The sequence below is a fragment of the Alternaria ventricosa genome (assembly GCF_023758065.1).
Source record: "Alternaria ventricosa strain BMP 2768 chromosome Unknown scaffold_2, whole genome shotgun sequence".
Taxonomy (NCBI): Eukaryota; Fungi; Ascomycota; class Dothideomycetes; order Pleosporales; family Pleosporaceae; genus Alternaria; species Alternaria ventricosa.
The window spans coordinates 2305539-2329354 of NW_026055682.1; the positions used below are offsets into that span (position 1 = coordinate 2305539).

The window sequence follows — 23816 nt, forward strand, 5'->3', positions numbered from 1 at the left end:
TAGAAGAATCTTTGCGCATTTATTATAATAAAGAGAGCTTATTTTACTATAATAAATCTTAACATAGTATAGCTAAGGTAGATAATATTACGTAGCTACTCTACTTAAGTAGACTATAATCTAAGTCTTTAATAAGGTAGAGTCTTAAAAGTAAGTTCTATTACTACTATACTTATAACTAGCTAATATACACTAGATACTTTACTCTTATCTCTAAGATTCTTACTACTAGATTTTATATAACCTCTACTACTATTAAGATAAAATTTTGTAAGAGTCTATTATAATATTTAAAATATTAGCTAAAATAATCTAAAAGTATACTCTATGCTAGAAAGTAATTATATCTATAGAAAAGTAGAAGAATTATTAAGAGTATTATTAAAACTAAGAGCTTCTCTCTATATATATAAACTTATCTAGATACTAATATATATATATCTTTATATATATAGTGCTAGCTATACTTTAGTATATTCTACTAGATAGATTACAATCTATATAGTAGTAGTAGTATTCTATAACGTATTATACTATTTTTACTTTATACTATTCTTATTAAATAACTAATACTAGATTATTAAGAGCTTTATATCTATATTAGCTTTATTTATATTAGTATAGACTTTAAATAATTAATAAAGGTTAATAACCTTATATCTAAAAATAACGTTTTATTTCTTTACCTAGATATTATTACGCTCTTATATAATATAACTAAGAGCCTTACTATCTAAGAGTGTACTTCTCTACTATAGAACTAAGGCGCTATCTTTATAGAAATTAGTATCTTAGAAGAGTTATAATCTTATATTTAATAAAGATTCTAGTAGCTATAAAGAGATAGAGTTATATACTTTCTTAATAGAGGTAGTAGTGTATTATATAAAAGAGCTAACGCTATACTAAAAAATAGTAGTATATATCTAATCTAAATAGCTTATATCTTTATACTTAAAGACTATATAAAAAGTAGTATTAAAGTTACACTTATAGTCTACGTAGTTAATAAGAGTAATCTTAAATAGTATAGTTACTCTATTCTTAATACCTACTAGCTACCTCTTAGTATCTATAGCCTACGTGTTATCTTTAATATATTTATATAGCTTTAATAGTAACTTCTAGTACTTTATAGTAGTTAGAGGTTATATCTTTAGATTTAGAACTTTATAATTAGCTTTAAAATAACTTTTATCTATAGTACTTAATCTAAGAATACACTTAACCTACGTCTTATATAGCCTATAAAAAGGTAAGTTATTCTAGTAGAGTATAATATATTTATAAGATATTCTATAGCTTAGTATACTATTAACTATATTATTTATATTATCTCTATTAATACTAAACTAAGGCTAGCCTTATATTAGAAACTTATCTAGATAAAGTATAGTATAAGAGATAAGTAGTTTACGTCTAGAATTAAATAACACTTCTATACTTAGTTCTTATATATACTTTATAATAAAGCGTAACTTTATAAAGCGCTCTTTACCTTTAGTATTAAATATAGCTAATCTATATTTAGTTAGCTTATAAGTAGCTATAGATAAGATAGCTAAGAAGTTCTTTTACTCTTTTTAGAGACGCTAAGTTAAGTACTATAAGTTTATAATTATATAAGAGACTAAAAACTCTATATTATTACTATAGTTTATATTAATAGATTTCTTCTAGCTAGTATACTTTCTTTTATATAGTACTAGTAAGAGTAATATAGCGTCTTAAATATATAAGACTAGATAGAACTTAAACTTCTTCTATAGTAGTTCTCTAAGTTTATTATTATTCTATATTTAGAGCGCTATCTCTTTACTCTTATAATCTACGTTAGATATTCTAAATATAGTAGTAAGAGTTCTAATAAGTAATATATCTAGTAGTAAAATAGTTTTAAAGCTATTCTTATACGTAAGAAATATACTATACGTAACTAGTATATACTTAACTAACTTTATTTTTCTACCTTTAGAGGCTTAGTAACTATAGATAGTAATATAAGTTCTAGTTTAGTTAAACCTAATTAGCAGAACTTATACTAGCTTAAAGAAGAATAAACGTATTAGCTATTAGTCTATAATAAGATAGCTTTATATACTAGATTATATACTATTTTATATAAGAGTATTAATTAGTATACTATATAAGTAGCTATATCTTCTCTTACTTACTCTATATAACCTTTATTTACACTTCTCTTAGTTTTAGGTATAGTATAAGATTCTACATCTTTTTATTCTCTATAAGTATAACTAGAATATATCTATATATTACTAAGTAGAACTATGTTACTAAGTATTTAATATAAATTATCTAAGACTTTAGCTACGCTTTATATACTTATTAAAGCTATTATAGCGTTCTACTTATACGTTTTAGAGTTAAGATAACTTATTATAATATTCTTAATAGCTTATAGCGTTTACTTCTATAGAGTAACTATATTATAGATAATATCTTCTATATATCTTAGCTCTAGGCTATACTTTTTAAATATTCTTTTAGTTATCTCTTCTAAGCTTCTTATATAGTTATAGATAGTAGTTATACTTATACTTAGAGTCTTTAAAATTCTATATTCTAGAAAGAGGTTATTATTACGCTTATTATTAATAAGATTAGTGCAGAGAATAGAATATAATAAGAATTATTTTATTATATAGTAATCTAAGACTAACTAGCTAAATTTATTAGTAGTAGTAAAAACTATTTTAATTAATAGTAAGTATATAGAAATAGTATATATACTTAGTATTATAGATAGTAGATAAGTTTAAGAGGTAAAAGAAAAGTAAGAAGTAAATATTTACTAAGTAAAAATAGTTATTACTCTATGTAAATATACTTATATTATATATTTAATATTAAGACGTTTACTTACTAAGGTCTAGCTCTATATTTATTAACGCTGCGCTTCTACTATAATATACTTTTAGTATTTACGTACCTCTACTTTATAGTAAACGTACTATATCTAATATTTTACTACTTTCTAAACTCTATAAGCTATAATAAAAATTAGTATTATAGCTAATATCTCTTAGTATTATAAGCTCTAAGTAACTTAATAATTACACGCGCACTACTAGTATACCTAGAATAAGTACTACTCTATATTTATCTCTTTTTATAAAAGCCTTAACTAATCTACTATTACTTACTCTTACTAGTACTCTAACGCTATAGATATAGTTAAGTCTCTACTAGCTAATAGTACGTAAAACTCTTTATACTAAAAGCTACGCGTAGGCTATCTACTACTAAACTTAGTCTTTTACTAGCGCTATACTAAACTATAATATAGTAAGAAGAAATACGTATAAAGCCTTAACTTAATATATAGTAAGTACTACTACTAGTAGAAGTAAACTATAATTAAAATTCTATAAAGAGAAATTCTTAATAAGACTAATATAGCGCAAAAGTTTATAATAAAGAACCTCTACTAATAGTATTATAATTCTCTCTTTAGCTCTAGAGCCTATACTAATATACTAAAATACTAGCGCTATATTATCTTATATAAGTTTATTACTAATTAACTAGTTTAGACTAAAAAATATAACCTCTAGCTAATCTCTAATAGTAATAGTATTAAGAATATACTACTTAAAGTATTATAGTATTAAAGTTAAGAGTAAAAGAGTTTAGAGTTTAAGAGCTAGTATTAGCTTTAATATATAAGGCTATTAATTATTATACTTAATAATAATATCTAGCTTAACGTTAAAGACTTAATTAAACTAAATAGTAGTAGCGCAGCCTACGTACTTATACTAATAGATATTAATCTCTTAAATATTAGTTTTAGAAAGCTCTAAGAACTACTTTCTAGTACTAAAAAGCTTAACTACTTATTATTAATAAATACTCTTAGGTACCTATAACTTAGTAGCGCTTACCTAGTACTAATTATAAATAATAAGTCTTTAGTAAACGCACTGCGTAACTATTAAGTACTAATAGAAAATTATATTAATATATATTACGTGCTTAAAGATAAGATAGAGTTAATCTACGTTCTATCTACAGGTACTAGAGAGTTAAGCGTCTTGCCAAGGGCTCAGAACATAGATAGGAGGAGGCGGCGATAACAGGAGGTGCGGTTCGTTCTGGTTGGATCGTGGATAGGTTGGAAGAGTACATGCGTACTATGGATCAGACGTGTGATCTTTGAATAGGCTGGATTACTTAGAAGTCATGCAACTCGAACGAATCTTGTAGTTGCGTTGATTGCGGTGGTGGAGCGTTGGTGTCTGATAGCCGGCGATTGTTATGCCGCTGGACCCTTGCTTAGGCAGAGGTTAGCTCCAAACGACGTAACCTGCCGCTCCAACAATCACTTGCAGACCACACACGGCTGCCTAGATATTGCAAGTAGCGGTCGACATCTACACCCAGTTCCAAGACGCTTTCTCCGTCGATTCCCCCTACACTATCCCCTCACGCGCCATGGCTGAGCCAAATCCTGCCCCGCACAGCGAGCGCGACCCCGCAGCGGCGACCGACGCGAACGAAACACGCGACGAAGACAACGACGACCACAAGCCACGCGACAGCAACGGCTGGGACGGGAAGTTGCGGATAGACAAGATGAGCATTGCCGACGAACCACGCGATCCCCATGCGCAGGTGGTGAGCGACCCAGAGGTATCAGACGACGAGGGTCCGCCTCCCGAGCAGCTGGCTGCAGACGAGGATTTGCTGGACGATACACCGGAAGACGAGGACGACATAGAGATCGTGCACTCCAAAGTCTCGGACATGTCGGCGTTACGGTTGGAGAGGTTCAAGCAGATGAAGGTATGCTATGCTGTGGGTTGTAGATGAGTTTGCCTAACCTCCCAGCGTCTCTGCCTACGCCAAAACCGCATAGAAAGCATCGCGATACCCGACCAAGTCGCGCCGACTCTCACAGAAGTCGACCTCTACGACAACCTCATAGCGCACATCAAAGGCCTCGATGCCTTCACCGAACTCACCTCGCTCGACCTCTCCTTCAACAAGATCAAGCACATCAAACGCCTGAACCATATGACAAAGCTCAAGGATCTGTACTTTGTGCAGAACAAGATCAGCAAGATAGAAAACCTAGACGGGCTTTCCAACCTGCGGCAGATCGAGCTGGGCGCGAACAGGGTACGCGAGATTGAAGGACTGGATACCTTGACGGGCTTGGAAGAGCTGTGGCTGGGCAAGAATAAGATCACCGAGATAAAGGGCCTAGACACCCTCACCAATCTCAAGATTCTCAGCATTCAGTCGAATCGCCTGCGCTCGATAACGGGTCTGGAGAAGCTCGTCAACCTCGAAGAACTGCACATCTCGCACAACCTCCTCACAGAACTGTCAGGTCTGGAGAACAACGTCAACCTAAACGTCATCGACATCAGCGCGAATCCGATCGAACATCTATCGGGACTGAACGGTCTCAAGCACCTCACGGAGTTCTGGGCAAGTAACTGCAAGTTGAGCGACTTTGGAGAAGTCGAGAAGGAGTTGAGAGATAAGGAGGAGCTGGAGACGGTCTACTTCGAGGGCAACCCTCTTCAACGGGCACAACCGGCGCTATACAGAAACAAGATTCGGTTAGCGTTACCCCAGGTTGTACAGATCGATGCCAGTAAGTCCATACCCCCCAACATCTCAGGACACACATTAACCTTATAACAGCATTCGTGAAGCAAGTATAGGCGACCAAGCGGGAACGAGGATCAAACTGCAGAAGTGAACAAGGCATTTACACGGCGCACTAGGAAGAAGCTGCAGGCGTTCAGGCAAGCATACATCTAGCGTGGCGATATGGCGGTGATACCCTATGAATGCATGGTATTGTTGGCTATAACCGAGGCTTGCACTTAAGATGTGAACTAATAAATCTAGTCTATGTCTTGCCGGTCTCGGATCTCAAGCCGTGACCGCAGCCAGATAAACATGCGGTCTGCAGCATTCCCATCAACCGTATTCGACCCGCGCCGCACCGTGCCGCCCCCGGTTTCGACGCTAATACTTTATCCGCTGTATAGGAATCCTTCGATCCTGCATACAGTGGGTCTCTTTTTCGCGGAGACAATACCCCATCTAGCTCAAGCCCAACGGCTTTCACGTCGTCTAGCTTGCTTCGCTCAAGGGTTCATGCCGTGCTTTCGGGATGTTTCGAGAGGCGTGTTGGCTGTGAATGCAACCGAACCGCGGCGAGCGTTGTCCAAGACTTGGCTTGCGCTGCACGAACAAGGTTATTTGGACGCAAAAATTGGGTACCTCTGTCTGGGGATGCAAGTGAACTTCGAGCGGGTGGCAGCTCGGTAATCAAGTGGGTGGCAAGCTCCACTCGTACAGTGGCTACTCTATTCATCGAGGTGTACTTGCAATTGATGTTCCTACACACTCTCGATTCGATACACGGATCCTTATCGCGGCTCGATTCCTGGAATCATGGTTTTCTTATGCGTTGGCGTACTCTTTGTAGCCTCCGCCGCCGCCAGATTCCAGCCTCGTTCTGCGGAACCCCCCATGCGTCTTGCCGATCGCCAGTCAGCCAACGTTGCAAACATCAAACAGATAGCTGATGGAGCGATTCCCCGTTTCGAATGGGAACAGTCATTCTTGACGGATGCGACCCTCGAGGAAGCATTGACCTCGGTATCAGCCGATGCAAGGTCGCTTTTCCAGTTTGCTTCGCACAATATTGCCAGCGACTCCGTCTCTGAGACACAGAGTACTTTCAACGGCCGCGAATGCAAGGTATTCCCTGGCGATGAAGATTGGCCGGCGGACGCGAGCTGGTCGGCGCTCAACGATATCACCAACGGTGCTCTACTGAAGCCTCTCCCCCAAGCACATGTCTGCTACAACACTAGCCTGGCTGGTGCAGACCAGAGCGCTTGCGATGCCATGACCAAGTCGTGGACTGATCCGTTTTCCCAGTATGTAGCCTTTGAAATTTACCTCCACATAGCCATCGACTAACGTATATGAACAGGCTCGACGACCCACTTGAGATGCTAAGTCCGATGTACCAAGGCAGTACATGCCAACCACCTCAGCTCTACGATAATAAGGAGTGCACCCAAGGAGGATACTCTCTCTACGTCGTAAATGCCTCGACTACCGCTCAGATCCAGCTGGCGCTTAACTTCGCGCGGAACACAGGCGTTCGCTTTGTAGTCCGGAATACAGGTCACGATTTTGCGGTAAGTGCTTCATCCATACCCAATCTTCCAATCGCTGATAGCTCTTAGGGCAAGAGCGGTGGTGCTGGCTCTCTTAGTGTATGGACCCACGGATTGAAAGACATTGCATTCATCGAGAACTACGAGTCTGAAGATTACACTGGATCGGCTATGAAGGCTGGCTCAGGTGCGCAAGGCTTTGAGCTTTACGCTGCTGCGAGAGATTTCGGTGGCACAGTCCTTGGCGGTGAATGTCAGTACCTACTATCTCGACATGTCTTGGAATATATACTGACTTTGCTTGTTACATAGGCCCTACCGTTGGCGCAATGGGCGGATGGATCCAAGGTGGCGGCCATTCACCACTATCTGGCCACCTAGGCTTAGGCGCCGACCATGTGCTTTCCATGGAGGTCGTCTTATCAGACGGTCGCTACGTGACTGCTGACAAGAACAACAACCCCGAGCTGTTCTGGTCATTACGCGGTGGTGGCGGTCTGACTTTCGGTGTCGTAACCTCCGTCACCGTCAAGGTACATCCAGACCAACCCATTGCCTCCGCCAACTGGGTTGTCACCACAGGCAAGAACGTCAGCACCAAGGCCTTCAAGCAAGGACTCAAAGCCTACATGAAATACTTCCCACAGAACGCCGATAACAACACTTACGCCTACTGGAAAGTTTTCCCGGGGCCCGATTCCATCATGATGGATATGTCGCCTTTCTTCGCTCCCGGCAAGACGGTCGAAGAAGCCAAAGCCCTGGTCGACCCTTGGGTAAAAGACATGGCCGCACTTGGGATCACTGTCGAGCCCGAATGGACACAATACAACGGCTTCTACGACGCGTACAACGGCTCTTTCCCCGTAGAGGCTGTTAATAGTAATGGTGTAGCCACTACCTCGCGCATGATCCCACGTTCCAACTGGGCCAACGAATCCATCTTCGATGAGACTTTCGAAGCCCTCTGGCAAGCCGTCGACGAAGGTATGGCGCTGATCGGCTACAACATGGCGCCATCATGGGAGAAAGGCGGACGCCCTGACAACTCTGTCAATCCAGCTTGGAGAGACATGCTCGGTTTCATCATCACCGGAACGGTGCTTAACATGACGAATCCAGCTCCGGAGATTGTCGAGGAGCGCCTCAACATGACCTATGGCGTTATGCAGAAATGGCGCGATCTCACACCCGGTTCCGGTTCGTATCTCTCCGAGGGAGATCGCCTTGAGCCGAATTTTCAGTGGTCGTTCTGGGGCAGCTTCTACCCGCGTCTCTTGGAGGCGAAGCGCAAGTATGATCCGTTCAATCTCTTCTGGGCTACTGGGGCAGTGGGCAGTGAGTTCTTCAATGTGCGTAGCGTTGACGGTCTGCCGAACGAGAATGGAAGGCTTTGCGTCAACCCACAACCCACGCTCTACCAGGCTGAGGGTCCAGACTGGGTTCCAGAGTAGATGGATGTTGTTGTGACAATCGAATGTATATAGATCTCGGAAATGGAAGTGGCCGGAAATGCAAGACCTGATAGGCACAACGCAAAAGTCCATAGTCTATTGATCTTGATCGTGCCGCAACGCGCCGCGGTTTTTCCATGTTCATAGCAACATATTGGGTTCTGTATGCTTCGTAGAAACGAGGGCGCAACTTCTTCGCAGGCCTAGCGCAGGAGCTGCGTACTCTGATTGGGCGGGCTTGACAGTGATGACGTCCGCCACCTTCCCCATCCACACCGATAACGGTGAGCGTATTCGAACCACTCTACTTTGCTCCATCGATATGTGCAGAGTATAGCTTTGACAAATTTTTCGCTCAGAACTTCTCGATGGTAACAGTAAACTAAGGCTAATCTATACTGTCTTGTCTCGGAGCAATCCCCGGCAAAGCGATGCTTCACCAGAGGACACCGATCCTTCTGAATGCCATACAATTGTCTTTGTTGCATCGCTTAGAGATCGTTATAGGCTCACCTTTTTTCAGCCTAGAGCTATTCTCTTCATCAATTGGTATACATTTCCATGAAGTCCATCAACATTGACTGCTAGCATAACTTCTAAATCTCTGTACTACTGTTACTACTACTGCGTCTATTCCAGCCCGTTCTGACCCCGATATTTGAGTATGTGCAGAGGCGAGTGCGAGTGATGGACATGTGTGTTATACGCTACCGTGGGAAAATAAGAGATCCCTAGTGGGGAAAGGGCGCCTTAGCACAACAAGTAGAATGCTGCTGAGCATGATGGGTCTAATTTTGGTGATGTGCGGAAACAAGAGGACGAAAGAATCAATCCAGTCAAAGTAAACGAGAGTAAGGACTGTCGCATCGGAAAGCTCTCCAGATCGAAAACAGATTACTCGCTACTATTCAAGACGTCATGGATGAACACATCCTGATACCTTGTATTCCAAAATGGCTCGCGGACTCCTGACATAGGACACATTGAAGGCTTTGCTTTTTTTCTTGGCAACGAAGTAGATTACTAGCGCCGATGAGGTGCAAGGTATCGTCTTGATAATGATGGTCTACATTAAGAGCATCGTCTCTTGTACTGTCTAGGTATCATATGCACATGCCACGTCAACCTCGTCCAGGGCCAGTAAATGCTTCTCCCATAACTACATAACCTTCCTGTTGTTTCCATCCGACCCCAACTCCAAAATCAGACCATTCAAGTTCAAGCGTTGAATATTTCCGTTGTGTATGTCGCGGCGTCTTGCTTGGCATCATCATTCATGAACAGCCGAGGGGCTGCACTCAGAAGCTTGGGTTGCCGTTGATCTTGAGACCGCTCATACCGTTGGCAATGCCTTCAGCATCGAGTCCATTCGTCATGCCACTTTGGTAGTCGCGAGTGATCTCGTCGAGCATACCAGCACTAGCAGCGACGAAACCCAAGTAGGGTCTGCTCGGGTCCAGGACGCGGGACAGGTATTCCGGGTGGAACTGGACACCAACGAACCAGGGATGGTCCTTGATCTCAATAACCTCCATACGTACACCAGCTTCATCTTTGCCGACAAAGCTCAGACCGCCCTTCTCGAGCGTCTCAATATAGTCAGGGTTGACCTCATATCGGTGACGGTGGCGCTCTAGGATCTCCTCCTTGCCGGCGTACAAAGCGCGGAGACGAGACCACTCGCTGCCTGGCTGGAAGAGTGTGGGACGGAGACCGAGACGCATGGATGCGCCCATAGTGCTCTTGTCTACCTCTGGCATGAACATGATGAGCTTGTTCTGCGCCTCACCGTTGAACTCCTCGGAGGTTGCGTCCTTGATGCCGCAAACGTTACGAGCGTACTCAATAACGGCAATCTGCATGCCGAGGCAGATACCAAGGTACGGCTTCTTATGCTCACGCGCCCAGGTGGCCGCTGAAATCATACCTTCTGTGGCACGTTGACCGAAGCCACCCGGTACCAGGATACCCGATGCCTTGACGACCTCGTGCCAAGCGTTGTGGTACTTTGCGGGGTCTGTCTTCTGACACTTGGGCTCCAGATGGTCTGAGTCCACCCAGCGAATGTCCAGCTTCCTCTTGCACCGCATCGTAGCGTGTTCCAGCGATTTGATGACTGACAGGTATGAGTCTTGGAGCTCCACGTACTTTCCGACGAGTGCGATCGTGACCGGGTCGTGGAAACGAGTGTCGTGGCCGGTGAGCGACTGCCATTGCGCCCAGGTATGGTTGCCCTTTTGCAGCATTGACGCTGAGACTGAAACTTGCTCGAGAGCAAGGAATTGGCGTACCATCGGAATCAGTCTTTGTTGTTCGAGAAGCATCGGTACTTGGTAGATGGATGGCATGTCACGGACAACAAGGACTTGTTCGTTCTCGACCTGGCAGAAGTGGGCGATCTTCTCGACAGCGGAGGCTTCAAGTTCGCGCTCGCAGCGGCAGGCAATCTAGTACTGTCAGTCATCCAAAGTAATGGCCAACGTGAAAGGCTTGACATACCAAATCTGGGATCAGACCATTACTCCTCACCGCTTTGATAGCCTGCTGCGTAGGCTTCGTCTTCTGCTCGCCGTGAATGACCGGGACATACGAGACGTGAATCTGCATAAAGTTGTTCTTGCCCGCACGCCTCCTCAACTGGCTCATAGCCTCAATGAAGGGCATGCTCTCGATGTCGCCCACAGTTCCTCCCAGCTCGATTATGCAGACGTCCGGCTCCTCGCCTGAGTCATCGACGGGTATCCGCGAGACCTTCTCGATCCAATCTTGAATCGCATCGGTGATGTGTGGGACGACTTGTACGGTTTTACCCAGGTAGTCGCCCTTGCGCTCGCGTTCGATAACGTGCTGGTAGATCTTGCCAGTGGTGATGTTGTTGTCGCGGGTGAGGGTGATGTTGAGGTAGCGCTCGTAGTTGCCAAGATCGAGGTCGACTTCGCCGCCGTCGGAGAGGACGAATACTTCGCCATGCCTGGGTTTTTTTAGTCTATATTCACGGTACGGTTGGTGAAGCCTACTCCTTCGGGTTCATAGTTCCCGCATCGACATTGAGGTACGGGTCGACCTTGATTGACGAGACGTGCTGAGACGTCAGTATGGTCGGTAAACCGCGTCAGTCCATTGCACTTATCTTGAGGCCGATTGTCTTGAGGAGAAGTCCTGTAGAGGAGGCTGCGACGCGTCAATCAGCTACAGCACGCAAAATAAGATCCTGACGTAGAGGATGATGCACAGTGGTGCACTTCGGCTACACACTGATAGCGATGGTCTCGTAGAGGCTTGTATGCTCTCATGAAAGTCAAACTTCGCGTGGAGCGTCATAGACGCGCGACGCTTCTGGCCCGTGTCAAATAGCTTACCTATGATACCCTGTGTGTACGCGTTAGTGGTGATCAAAGGCGCGGCAACCTGCAGCTTACCTTCCCCACGCCGCTGATGACGCCGCCAGACACAAGCACGTACTTCATGATGCTGTTTGGTGCCTCAATCGGTTATGGGGAAGGGGAGGGAAGGAAGAAAAGTCGAGATTTCGCACGCGTTAACTTTGAAAGAAAATCGGCGCATGGACCCTCTAGCGGGGCAGATCCGCCCGCACTAGCGCCCTCTCGAGGCTTGAGGCTTGCGACCATGATCCTGCAGCGAATCTTAATCCGAAGCTTCATTTCCTGAGAAAAACTGTCTCAAGCCCAGTGTCTTCTTATATTAACTTCAAATACGAGCTATCAAATGGTATCGTGCTCCCGTCCGTCGAATATCAAATGCATTACAATGTGACCGCCTCACCGAGTCTTCAGACCCCTCCTGTGTTGTATAAACGCCATGCAAACGTTCTCAACGCTGGCAACTTTGGAATTAAAATGAAACGTCCGAGGGGAATAGGGTTCGTTCATCATGTCGTCAAGATGCAAATCGGTATCTGCAAAAGATGCTCCAGATAACCCAAATAATAACCCACATCGCCCGCTGTAGATGGTGCTCATGAAAATGTAGATGCCTGAGAGGTGTGGCGAGTTTGTCATTCTCTGCGCCGTCGCTTCAGCTCGTCCTCTTCCGTATTGTCGTGTTCTTGGCTCGCGGTGAGTCGTTTGCGTGCCAGTGCCTTTTCATTGCCCTTCTTCACTTGGATATTGCACCCTTGTAACTTCAATGCCCGGGTGAGCGCGCTGCTTGGTCGCATACCCGGAAAGTCTTTGGCTGTGTAGACCGTGAAGACATCGCTCAAGACCTCGGTGAGTATGGGCGAGAACCCTCCCACGTGGAGGTTCATAGGATCGATGCGCATGAGGACGAACCGGAGTCGGTACTTGCCATGTGTGCGGCAAGAGAGGTCTGGAAAGCAGAAAAAGCAACCCTCGGCGTCATGCTCATCCTTTGCTACAGACGGAGAAGCTACGAGCTGGCCCATTAGTCGTCGCGTTGTTCGTCGGTCAGGCTGTATGAGTGCCGTCTCTTCGTTCGTCCCTTCTGCGTTCCAGAGCGTGCAATGAACCACGTTGAGCGAGTAACGAAGCTCTTCTTGTTCGGCAGCACCGGTCTTCGGATCCGTTACTAGTAGCTGGATGATTGGCGGAGGGTCAATCACCCTGCGGTCGCGTTCTCCGAACCCACATGCTCGCGCAGCGATGGGTTGTTGTCGCACACGAAGCTCGTAGTTTAGATTCCTATCTGTGTCAGTCAACGTTGACCTACCCAGGCGGGAGGTGTTCCTACAGTTGTTCGTTGTACACAGGTTGTGGTATCGAACCCGGCAACGGAATTGCTCGATGCTGTTTCTGGGGCGGAGGGGCTGTCGCAGGGGTTTCTGAATACGAAATAGATCCCAATGGCGCCGCTAGAGAGCCGCGATGTGATTGTGAGTGCTGATGAGAACCGACGGAACCGCGGAATGGAGTGCTACTTGATGCATAGCTTGGTGTGTACCCAGGCGAGGGCAGTGGAGGGTAGGCTCTTTGCTGCGAGGCTTCTACTGGAGAAGTGAGAGATGAGTAGGGCTGCTCGTGGTGTTGGCTGTGGTGTTGGTTGGGGTGATAGTGGCGGGGCTCCTCGTACGGATACCGGTGTTCAGTCAGTCTTCGCGGGCCTCTGCTGTCAAACTCGGAGCGTGGTGAGATGGGGGGTCCATATTGCTGAGGAGAATATGGTGGGTCTGATCTAGGTGGGGTGTAAGGATTCGAGTGCTGCAGTAGCTTCTCGACGGGGGCTGCTGCTCTATGTAACGAGGACGGCTGAGGGTAGTCGTGTCGTGGGGGCAGTCCGGCATGGATCGAGGGCAGTTGATTGATGGGGGAGCGGAACTGGTGATCCGGGCGTGGTGGTACAGCGTCTGGCGGGATCTCCAGCGGGGGCAGTCGGCGATGGGAGTAGTCGAGAAAGCCAGGGGGCGAAAAGATGGGAAGTTTCTGGGTCTCGGTCATATCTGGAGCAGGACGAGAAGATGTTGTCAGAGGGAGCGACGGCGGCGGAGGTGGAGGTGGTTGGGACATGCGTGTATTATTATTTGGCCGGGCCAGGACACGATGCACGAAGCCGCATTGGGATGAGGGTTGTGTTCAGTTCGGAGGCTCTTTTCAAATTGGGAGCAACGGGTCGTGGTGCAGTGTTGGACAAGACGTCAGGAGTGGGAGCACTGCCTCGAGTGTGGCGGCGTGAGTAGTTTATAGTTGACGGTTCCCTGTAGTCAACCCTGTAGGTATCTGGATCGCCAGCAGCCAGATCGACGGTCGGATGCTTGGATTCAGCAATGGCGACGTTGAAGTGGAGGCGCTCAGACGCCTTAAAACAACGGGCGCCCGGGAAGGGGAAAGGATGCAGACGGGGGTGGGCCCGCAGCACCCTGTTCACTCGCAAGCCTCACGCCAACCGTCAAGAGTAGCCGGCTCGGAGCATAAATTTCAACAAGGACAGCGATAAGTGCAGCGATGGGAGGGCGGATCCGAGCTTGGCGGAGCGGTGCTAGTCCCCAGGTTTCTGACGTGGGCTGGGTGCAAGCGATATGAAGGCCGGGAGATGGGCACTGCTCGCAGGTGACGGAGTGGGGACATGTCATGGCCGACTGGCATGATCAAATGATGGTGATGGCGTCTGGCTGGTGCATGTGGCCTCAGCGGGCGCCATGCAGCAGGAAACTTTGGGAAGTCTAGCTCAGTGAACTGGCTTCGCAGTATTTTCGTGGGGCGTCCGTTGCAGGCTGGCGGCCGGGTAAAAGGTCGACAAACAACGGCGTCCCGGTTTCGCAGGCACGTCTGTTTCGAATCAAGGCGGGCCAGGGTGTTGCACACTGTAACCCGGCGGCAGCCAATATGGAGCAATATGCCAGATATCACGTAACTCGGTCGGTGGGCGCTGGCGGGCGACGCTTTCGGCGAGGGTCCAGATGGAGGTCAGGAGTGGCTGCAGCGCGAACCTGGGAACGGCCTGGAGGCCCATCTGTCAGCGGGCTGGGCGAATGGCGAGGCTGCAGCGGTGCGGCTAAAAGCGATCTGCCCTGCGACGCCTTTCTTGTCCGTCTCCGCGCACCCACTTGGGCTGGTGAACCCAGTCAGGACGGCTACCGGGCTTTTGGAAGACGGCTGCCGTCGCATGCGCCCATCCAGCAGTGACATGAGACAAAGCCTCCGCACCTGGCTATCGGACTCGGTGGGCAACGGGCACGGCCGCTTATGTTCGTCGGTGGCTTGCGCTTGACCGCGGTGGGCGACCGTTGTCGTTAACAGCAGACAATTAAGACACGCAGTATGCTGCCAGTATCGCTGCCATGGCGGCGACACGAATCACGGCCCTTCGCTTGCGGCCCTGGAGAGAGTGGCAGCATATTGCAGTCATGGAAGGCACCCGTGGACAAACCCCATGACGCCCAAGTTGGACATGGGAGCAGTTGGACATGGGACGGCAGTTGTCGTCTATCTGTCTATCTGTCTACCACTCTACCACTACCAGACTACCACTACCACTCTATCACTGTCTCGCGTGGTCTACTCCACATCAGACGGCAGTCGACCGTTTAGAGTAACAGCTGGATTGTCTGAGTAACAGATTGCCCGAGTAACAACGTTGCAGCGGTCCTAGCGCCTCTCTTATTGCCTCGCTGCTCAGTCTGATATTGCGCCCGCACGGCGTACCTGCGTGTGTGCGCGCGCCCTAGGCTAGCCGCCTCCGCCGTGTGCTACCTCAGGCGGACGCATGTCTACTTTGACACACTCGTCCTCTGCTACCCCTCACCACCCATCGCGACGACGCTGCCCTCGGTGAGCGAGTCCGCCAATTGCTCTCCCTGGCACGTGTCGCAGCCAATCGTCCGCCCGGGCACCTGCCGTCTCTGCCCTCTACTCTACGCGACCACCCAACCGCCGCCCACGCCTCCCTCACCGCCCCGTCGTCTCCCACAGCTGCAACACTACTCTGCGCTGAATCACGTCGCCACTCCAGGGCTCGATCGACACGCTGCCCGCATGGCTGCTCACTTCGGCAACTACGTGGGTACGTGCGAGGCCACCTCACCCAGACGGGCTGTGGGCGTTCTGACGTGCCCTCTACCGTGGCTCAAAGCGGCCTCTGCTCGGCAATTGCTGCCCTGCCTCGATTCGTGCTGACGGCCTGCAGACTATAGTGGGGCCAAGCCTCCTGCCTCAGCGACTCACGTTCGCGACCCACGTCTGCACATCCTGGCGGCGACGATTCCGGAGATCTTCGCCAACAAGCACATTCTCGACATCGGCTGCAATGCTGGCAGCGTTTCGATCCAACTAGGTAAGTCCAGGAAGGATACCCCTGCCACCTGCTGCAACCGACTATTACCACCATCGACGAGATATTGATCAACTGCAGCCCTCGATTTCCACGCGGCTGCCGTCACTGGCGTCGATATCGATCCCAAGCTGATTGCCCAGGCCGAGAAGCTCCTGGCCTTGCGCGCTTCCCGTGCAACACCCCCCACGAGTTGCGACCCACCCGTCGTCGACTACTTTCCCATGTCGGCCGTGCTCACTCATGGCTACCGGATTGAACCGCACCGCAAGCCTGTCCACACGTCTTCCGCTGCGTCAGCTGCCTGGCCGCGTGTAACCTTCTTTTCTGCAGATTGGGTCCTGCCCTCTGACCAAGATGCTACCGACTCATACCATGTCATCCTGGCATTATCCGTCATTAAATGGATCCACCTCGAACATCGAGACGCTGGTCTGACGACGTTTTTCGCAAAGTGCTCATCGTCTTTGAAACCGGGCGGCTACCTAGTCATCGAGCTCCAGACCTGGGACTCATATCAAAAGGCCATTCGCCCCAATCATGCTCCCCATTTCCAAGAGACCCTCAAGGAGCTGCAACTACGGCCAGAGACATCGTTTGACACTCTCCTTGCCAATCACGGTCTGCACCTCTGCGCTTCGTCGGACGCACTCCCTCGTCGCATCAATGTCTATCAAAAGGCCTAAGAGCGGTTGGTAGACATATTGGTAGGGATTGACACTCTTCCACTAGCATCACGTTTCATGGCGTTCGGGTCCCAGTCTCTAGTATCGGGATTTACCATCTCGTCTCGCTCGGGAGACGTTGCAAGTCATCCATGGCATTATTCACGTTGACTAATCTCTACACTCGTGCCGCTGCAGCATCTACCGTATCTGGCTCTCATATTCTATTAATCAAAGTACACATGTTAGATTGAACTCGCTATCCAGGCAAGTAGAAAAGTATCCCAATCCGCGGCTAGTTACTACAAACGGCTGGTCTGCGCTCCACTTTCTTGGTCTTCTCTCCGAGGCTGTTCCCTGTCCGCCGATCTTTGGCCCTCACCATCCCAGGTTCTATCAAGCCATGCATCGTACGATTGCGGCAGCTATGCAAGTAAAGATCGGCCGAATAACAGGCTTTTCAAACTTCCGGCCTCGATGTCCGCCTCAGTAGTGAGGCATGCAGCTACAACCTAATTGTGATTGCAGCCATGGCTCCGCAAACGTCTCTGGCGGGCCACGGTAGAGTAGTGAGGTTGCGACATTTGCATTAGCCGCGTTACTACACAACCCGCCACGCTAGCCAATGGCGGCTCGGAAGCTTTTCGGCTTATGCCGGGTACCCATCCTCTGATTCTCCAGACATCAGATCACATGTCGTCCACTAATGCAAACCTTATTCCACTCCGGATCTCGTGCAGGCCGAGGTTTTCTGCTTATGCTGTTCAATAGTATATCTACTACCAGCCGTGCTATCCTCCTCGTAACGTCATCTCAGATGGCCGGCTCTAGATGTTTCGACAATTGATGATCGCTCACCGGTCCGTACATTGTGACAAAGTCTAGATGACAGGAGCGTAGGTTCGCCGACTCCATGGCAACATGGTTTAACCTAGCCGCCACTGACCGCTTATGAGCTGTCACAGAACGTGAAATTGCCAAACTCTCGTTGACAATATGACTGCTGATGCTGTGAAAGATGAGATATGACGTTGCATTTCCGTCAGAGAGCACCAATTCCCCGTCTGTACCTTCTCAAACAGGTAAATCCCTCGAATTTCACGCTTTGGTCCCTGAAGCCTTGAGGACGGCGCAAAGGTTCGAGCGCTTGGTTTCCCTCATCAGCCGTAGATTCACCTTAGCTCGCACCTTGCGAACCACGTCGACTGTTGAGGAGCTCTCTGGGAGATTATGCCACACCAAGTACAAAGCTTGATGGAGTGGCTGAGTTACCTCTGGACCGGTGCTGCACGATGCCTTGCCCGCTGGATGCCATCTCATAAACATCTCGTTCGAGAACCAGGGACAGGCCGTATGCTTTGAAAATTGAGTTACTGGGTCCCGGTTGATGCGAGCTGGCGACTCGGTTGTCGATCCGTCAGAGCGGTAGGCTCATTTGACTTAGTCTACAGATCTTGAGAGGTGCTCAATCTCGCAGGTGAAGTCGGCCCTCACGAAAACCCAATGCATTAGCTGGAACACAGCCAAGTCGTTATTCTGTTTTTACCGCATCTACATGGCTGCACAGCTTCGGTAGCTTGGTTTCTCTGAAAGCCGTGCCATGGAACGCCAGTGCAGTATCTGGCCAGTGTACCGTCCACTGCGGCGATTCAAGCAGACATGATCTTGTCGTTGGTGTGGGAACAAGTCCGATGATGCGCTCCCCTGCAGACCAGGCAGACTTGCGACTACTGTTGTCAGCAAGCATACGCCTATCGGGATGCAGCATCACTGCCTGCTTGGTCGCACGACAGCCAATACACTCACCGATGGATGCATCGGCAGTTTGTCTCTAGCCGAGAGGGTGAATCACAGTATATACTGTCATGTCGTGCGTGAAAGCGTCGACTCTGCTAGCCAATGACGATGCGATGCTGCCATCGTGAACGGTGTCGAGATTTGCGATCAACAGTTCGTCCAATATCTACAGCGTCAAAACGATATGCAGTTGCGCATGGAAGATTGACCACTAACGGGAACGCCCTGCGTAGGTATACAAGGAGGACGACCGACGGATGTCGACTAAACGGGGCGGCCATTGATGGACAACGCATCCACGGATAGCTGCTTCGTGGACACACCACATACCGCACAGCAGCGCATTGCACAAGTGATGCTGCCCAAGAACATGTCGTGAGCTGGCTCGAGTGACAACAAAGCTCCTGCACCCTGCGCTTATCTCCTCGATGCGATCCGCCGACAACGATATGGAGTTGCAGGACATCGATGACGTTGAAGAGTCGCCATTGAGGTGCAGCATGTCGAGTAAGGCGTACTGCCGTCAGTCGTCATCACAACTTCTCATGTCGTTTCAATTTCCACGCCCGTTGCTGTTGTCATGTGTCGCCGTGCGCTCTTGCCGTCTTCGGAGCACGTCTCGCAGCTGCCTCGATTACGTAGGCCAGACAAGCCCAATGACAGCGAGGGTTCGTGCAGTTACCAGGGGCCATGCAGAACATAGTTCCTGTCGTGGAACCCTCCAGCACATCGCTCTTGCCTTGCCACGAACACTTGCATTCTGCCCCCGATACACGAAATCCACGTCGGCTAGTATTCTGGAGGAATGCGCTGCAGGGAGCTCGAAACGACCGTTGCCCGCGTCGCGTCGACGTGTTCAGACGAGAGCTTTTCCATGCTCCAGGTCGGCGGTGCGCGGGCTTGAGAAATAGCTTTTGGCCACCTCACCTTGCCGCATCGGAGACTTTTGTACCTTCAACAAATGCTCTTTCTCTCCTCCCCTGGGCCTCGCAGGGACCGACGCAAGACGATGCTAGCGACAGGTTGATCCCGGCCTCTGGAATGCGATGGCAATGATGTGTAGCTGCTGGAGCGTCTGCAGTGGCGGCACCTCTCAGCTTGGATGGACGTCCACTTGCAACTAGGCGGGAAGCCAAGCACTGCACCAGTCGGGCTATATAACCATCAAGCAGCGTCGAGGTAGGTCTCACGCGAGACCTGTCGTCACTCCTGACCTGTGTACCGGCCCATGATTCAAGCAGCATAGCTTGCGCCGGAACTCCAGGCTGAGCCGAACAAAAACAACCATCTTCTTCCCTCAGCAGCGCCAGCGAGGTAAGCTCCAGAACCGCGCGTAGCATCAATGCGTCAGCACGTGTCCTGTTCACACCACAGCTGGGGGAGGCGTAAACGAGCGGGCGTCGTATACGGCGCTTAGGGGCATGAAACGGTTTGGTGCTGACCGTGCGATAGGCTTCCTTGACGAGTCTCGCGCGGGCGCTTCTCACGATCCCTCATGCAGATCTCTGGCTATTTGACATCCTGCCGAAGTCAGACGTAAGCTGGATCCTTGCTTTTGCCAAAGCGAATGACCATCCGAGCTTGGTCACACAGAGCTAGACAACACTCAACACGATTCGGCATCTTGCCGGAGCTACGGGATCCACCACCTATACATACGCCATCAAAACCACTCGTAGAACAGAGCAGAGCCACGCCGAGCGCTCATCTCCGCCGACCGACCGCGAGCGCATCGAGCGCATCACTGACGATATGCCACCCGCGAGCGACTCCTTCATGCCCCTCAACATTGAAAACGACGTCGTACCAGAATGGCTGGATTCCTTTACTCTGGTTGCGCCCCCAAACACCGATCTATGGAGAAGGCCATCTTCGGGCGACATCTCAACCGCTCCCATGCTCTACACTGCCTTGAGCAATCCCTTCATCGTAGCAGAAGTCACGGTCAAGGGAGACTGGCAGCTTGAATGGGATCAAGGAGGGCTGGTAATATTCGCAGGCGCACCGCCGGGACAGACAGCGACGGCATCAACAACCGCAAGGCCGACATTAGAGGTCCCAAATGTTGCAAACATCCGGTTGGACGACAGCGCGACGCCGAGCTCCGCCATCTCTCTCTCGCAAACCTCAAGTAATGAGAATGTTGAAAGCTGCGGCACGACAGCCTCACACAGCCCAACAGACGAGTCAGGACCCAGCCCCCAACTAGAACGTGGGCCGCCACCACCATACGACGCTCCTGCACCAGCACCCAAGTGGGTGAAAGTCGGGCTTGAGTTCTGCGGCAACGTATGCCACGCTACAGCTGTAGCCGCCAATAGTGAAGGTGCCGATTGGTCTTTGAGTTCGCTTCCTCCGCTTCAACAACGGCTCAAGGAACTGCGCGTCAAGATGGAGCGCATCGGCTACGCGCTGTGGGTGTCGTACGAGGAAGAACCGGGGATTTGGAGGAAATTGAGAGAAGTCACTTGGTTCTTCTGGGGTGTAGAAGACAAGGCCGTACGCGTTGGCGTCTACGCGAGTCGACCTGCAAACTTTGGCATCACCATGTGGGATCACAGACACCGTGTGGGACTCAGCAACGAACAGCGAAATTTATACGTCGAATTTGAAGATCTGGAGATCCACTAACCAGGCACGCCGCTCTGTCTATTTCTGTCGGTCTATCATTGCATGCAGCGGCTGTTCGTGCAGCCCAGGATCACGAGCAGATGCTCTCTTTGCTTCACACATCCCTAGCATGTCTACATCTCTAATCGTCTCTTCGGCCCCTACTTCGTAATCAGTTTTGAGTTTCGGTTCTATGTACCTATTCGCTTTTCGCCGTTCGCGGCGTTGCCTCGGCGCTTGCCACCATCTTCAGCTCATCGCAGCGTCGCATCCATCTGTAGCGACAATACCTGCACTGCAACTTCTCGCATACATATAGGGCTCATCTTACTGTAATCGCCTCTTTTTCTCACGGATGACGGATCATGTTGAGCGCAGATCTGTAATCCCGTTCTCGGCTCTGTCATCACATTCCAGTTTTGCTTGCCATCTAGCATCTATCTATTTATACAATAACACAATTATTCGGTATATATGTCTACACGCTGCAATGTGCGGCTCTCAGTCCGATCTGGACCTCGCGTAAGAACGTGGGTCGGATGCGCGTTGCATATGGAATGGTGATGATTGGTACTCAGGTGAAGCTGGCGCGTTTGGTGTCGGGTCTTCACGCCGTCCCGGTGCACTTCACAGACGATGTACACTCAGTACACTAAAGTGTCAACGGAGGAGAAGAGTCACAGTCTTGGTTCATTCAAGTACTTGAATGACAGGCCCAATCGATGGGTGCAAACGACAAAGCTGACGTTGAATCTCACAACTTTGAGAGACATGCTACTTCCACGACGAGTACCACGGAATTACTGATGCTATCCATGGCCAATCCCCACTGAGTGTTCACGAAGATTAAATCTCAACTTTTTGCTCGCTTTGAGGAGCTACCTACTCGATCCTTCCCGGTTGGCTGGTCTTCCACCCAGAACCCCGTATTAGGGAATAACGATGTTGCTTGTCTATATTCTGTTGGGCCTTGCGTATCATGCAGCTTGTGGATACGGCCATACCATGAAGGGTCGTCAGGCAGAGTATACTATGACCAACGACGCTCACGGGAGCTACACCACAGCACCGTTGGTAGAAAGAACGACTTCCTTCCCTACATCATCATCCAATGCGGCCAGCACTCAGACATTTAGCCTTCAGCCATCTCAGTCCGTACTACCGGCCAGTGTGCCCCCCACAGTTGCCTGCTGGGCGACACCGTACTGCGATTCTATCCTCGTGGACTTTGCGCACTGCTACAACATCTCTGGAACGCTGAAAAGTCCTAATGGCGACGATGGACGAAGCGAAGTTTACCAGCGTTGTCTCTGCAACGACCGAGGAACTGTATACAAAGAGTAAGCGTCCCTCGAATCACCTCCCTCCAGCTGCCTCTAACCGACCAACAGCATCCTCACAAACTACCAAGCGCAAAACACAGACAACGTAACGCAGTGCTACGCATGCATGAAGCAAGCCGGCATCGAAGTAGACAAGAACAGCGAACCCAGCCTACAAATGAGGTACAAGATCCATAATTTCTGCAACACCGCAGTCCCGAACCTATACGATATACTCGCTCTATTCCTCGTCTGGCTCAAGTCCACCGACGAGCCCGTGGACAACAACACCGAGCTGGGCAACATACCGTCGATATCTACTCTAGCCGATCGCTTCACAAAGACAGATGTAAATCAAGCTACTACAACGGTAGCCAGCTCGGCTCAGAATACGCAGACATCGTGGCTGGGAAGTACGCTTACGTCTGGCGACGTGATACCGACGCAGTACTTACAGCAACTACCGAAGCACTGGCCGTATACAAGCTACGGCGCGGCAAGAAAGGCAGGCCAGACTACCTCGTTCCCGTTGACGAACCCCAATTCGACAAGTCAAACGGTGGCATGGCTATTCCATGAGATGCTGTGGAATCCACGACCGCTTTTCACTCCGCCGTCAGCGAGAGGAGAGGAGTATGAACCAGGGCTTGCGGACTGGACACCGGCGTTCTCGAACGGTGATGCCCTGACTGCTATCCCTTCTACCTCCGCCGCACCCGACATCTCAACGACGAACGTCGAGTCGAGCACTTCGGATCCCACAGCGACGGCAGCATCAGAAGGGACGATGACGTCGAGTCCTTCAACGAATTCGACAACGCTGTCTACATCTACGAAGACCGCTATCTTTATAAAGTCCGACATCATGTCCACGTTTATGTTGATATCCTCCTCGGATGCGCTTCCAACAACAGCATTACCGCCGACCTCTTCGTCTTCTCCACCTCCTCCTCCTTCTTCTTCACTCACCTCACAAGTGCTCGTTCCTAATCGTCCAGAGTACACACAATACCCTGTTCTGAGCAAACCACACGATGCGAGAGACGTCAC

The 23816-nt window shown here is 48.9% G+C and overlaps 7 protein-coding genes across 7 annotated transcripts; 5 read left to right on the top strand and 2 right to left on the bottom strand.

The window, feature by feature from the left end:
* Positions 1 to 4455: 4455 nt before the first annotated feature.
* Positions 4456 to 5673, top strand: SDS22 (Protein phosphatase 1 regulatory subunit sds22; the record flags this gene model as incomplete). Its single annotated transcript, XM_049339709.1, has 2 exons — positions 4456 to 4806; positions 4852 to 5673. The coding sequence occupies 2 exons, from the start codon at positions 4456 to 4458 to the stop codon at positions 5671 to 5673; spliced, it is 1173 nt and encodes a 390-aa protein (XP_049203666.1).
* Positions 5674 to 6516: 843 nt separating this feature from the next.
* On the top strand, positions 6517 to 8629 carry J4E93_001760 (uncharacterized protein; the record flags this gene model as incomplete). The annotated part of the gene is made up of 4 exons (XM_049339710.1): positions 6517 to 6929; positions 6986 to 7196; positions 7245 to 7428; positions 7488 to 8629. The coding sequence occupies 4 exons, from the start codon at positions 6517 to 6519 to the stop codon at positions 8627 to 8629; spliced, it is 1950 nt and encodes a 649-aa protein (XP_049203667.1).
* Positions 8630 to 9927: 1298 nt separating this feature from the next.
* PYR7 (CTP synthase) lies at positions 9928 to 12096 on the bottom strand (the record flags this gene model as incomplete). The annotated part of the gene is made up of 6 exons (XM_049339711.1): positions 9928 to 11076; positions 11129 to 11600; positions 11647 to 11711; positions 11846 to 11876; positions 11955 to 11998; positions 12049 to 12096. 6 exons carry the CDS (start codon positions 12094 to 12096, stop codon positions 9928 to 9930), a joined length of 1809 nt encoding a protein of 602 aa, XP_049203668.1.
* Positions 12097 to 12644: 548 nt separating this feature from the next.
* Positions 12645 to 14112, bottom strand: J4E93_001762 (uncharacterized protein; the record flags this gene model as incomplete). Its single annotated transcript, XM_049339712.1, has 2 exons — positions 12645 to 13290; positions 13340 to 14112. The coding sequence occupies 2 exons, from the start codon at positions 14110 to 14112 to the stop codon at positions 12645 to 12647; spliced, it is 1419 nt and encodes a 472-aa protein (XP_049203669.1).
* Positions 14113 to 16077: 1965 nt separating this feature from the next.
* J4E93_001763 (uncharacterized protein) lies at positions 16078 to 17058 on the top strand (the record flags this gene model as incomplete). Its single annotated transcript, XM_049339713.1, has 3 exons — positions 16078 to 16105; positions 16229 to 16375; positions 16454 to 17058. The coding sequence occupies 3 exons, from the start codon at positions 16078 to 16080 to the stop codon at positions 17056 to 17058; spliced, it is 780 nt and encodes a 259-aa protein (XP_049203670.1).
* Positions 17059 to 20586: 3528 nt separating this feature from the next.
* J4E93_001764 (uncharacterized protein) lies at positions 20587 to 21465 on the top strand (the record flags this gene model as incomplete). Its single annotated transcript, XM_049339714.1, has 1 exon — positions 20587 to 21465. One exon carries the CDS (start codon positions 20587 to 20589, stop codon positions 21463 to 21465), a length of 879 nt encoding a protein of 292 aa, XP_049203671.1.
* A 1428-nt stretch (positions 21466 to 22893) lies between these two features.
* Positions 22894 to 23345, top strand: J4E93_001765 (uncharacterized protein; the record flags this gene model as incomplete). Its single annotated transcript, XM_049339715.1, has 2 exons — positions 22894 to 23115; positions 23145 to 23345. The coding sequence occupies 2 exons, from the start codon at positions 22894 to 22896 to the stop codon at positions 23343 to 23345; spliced, it is 423 nt and encodes a 140-aa protein (XP_049203672.1).
* Positions 23346 to 23816: the final 471 nt, after the last annotated feature.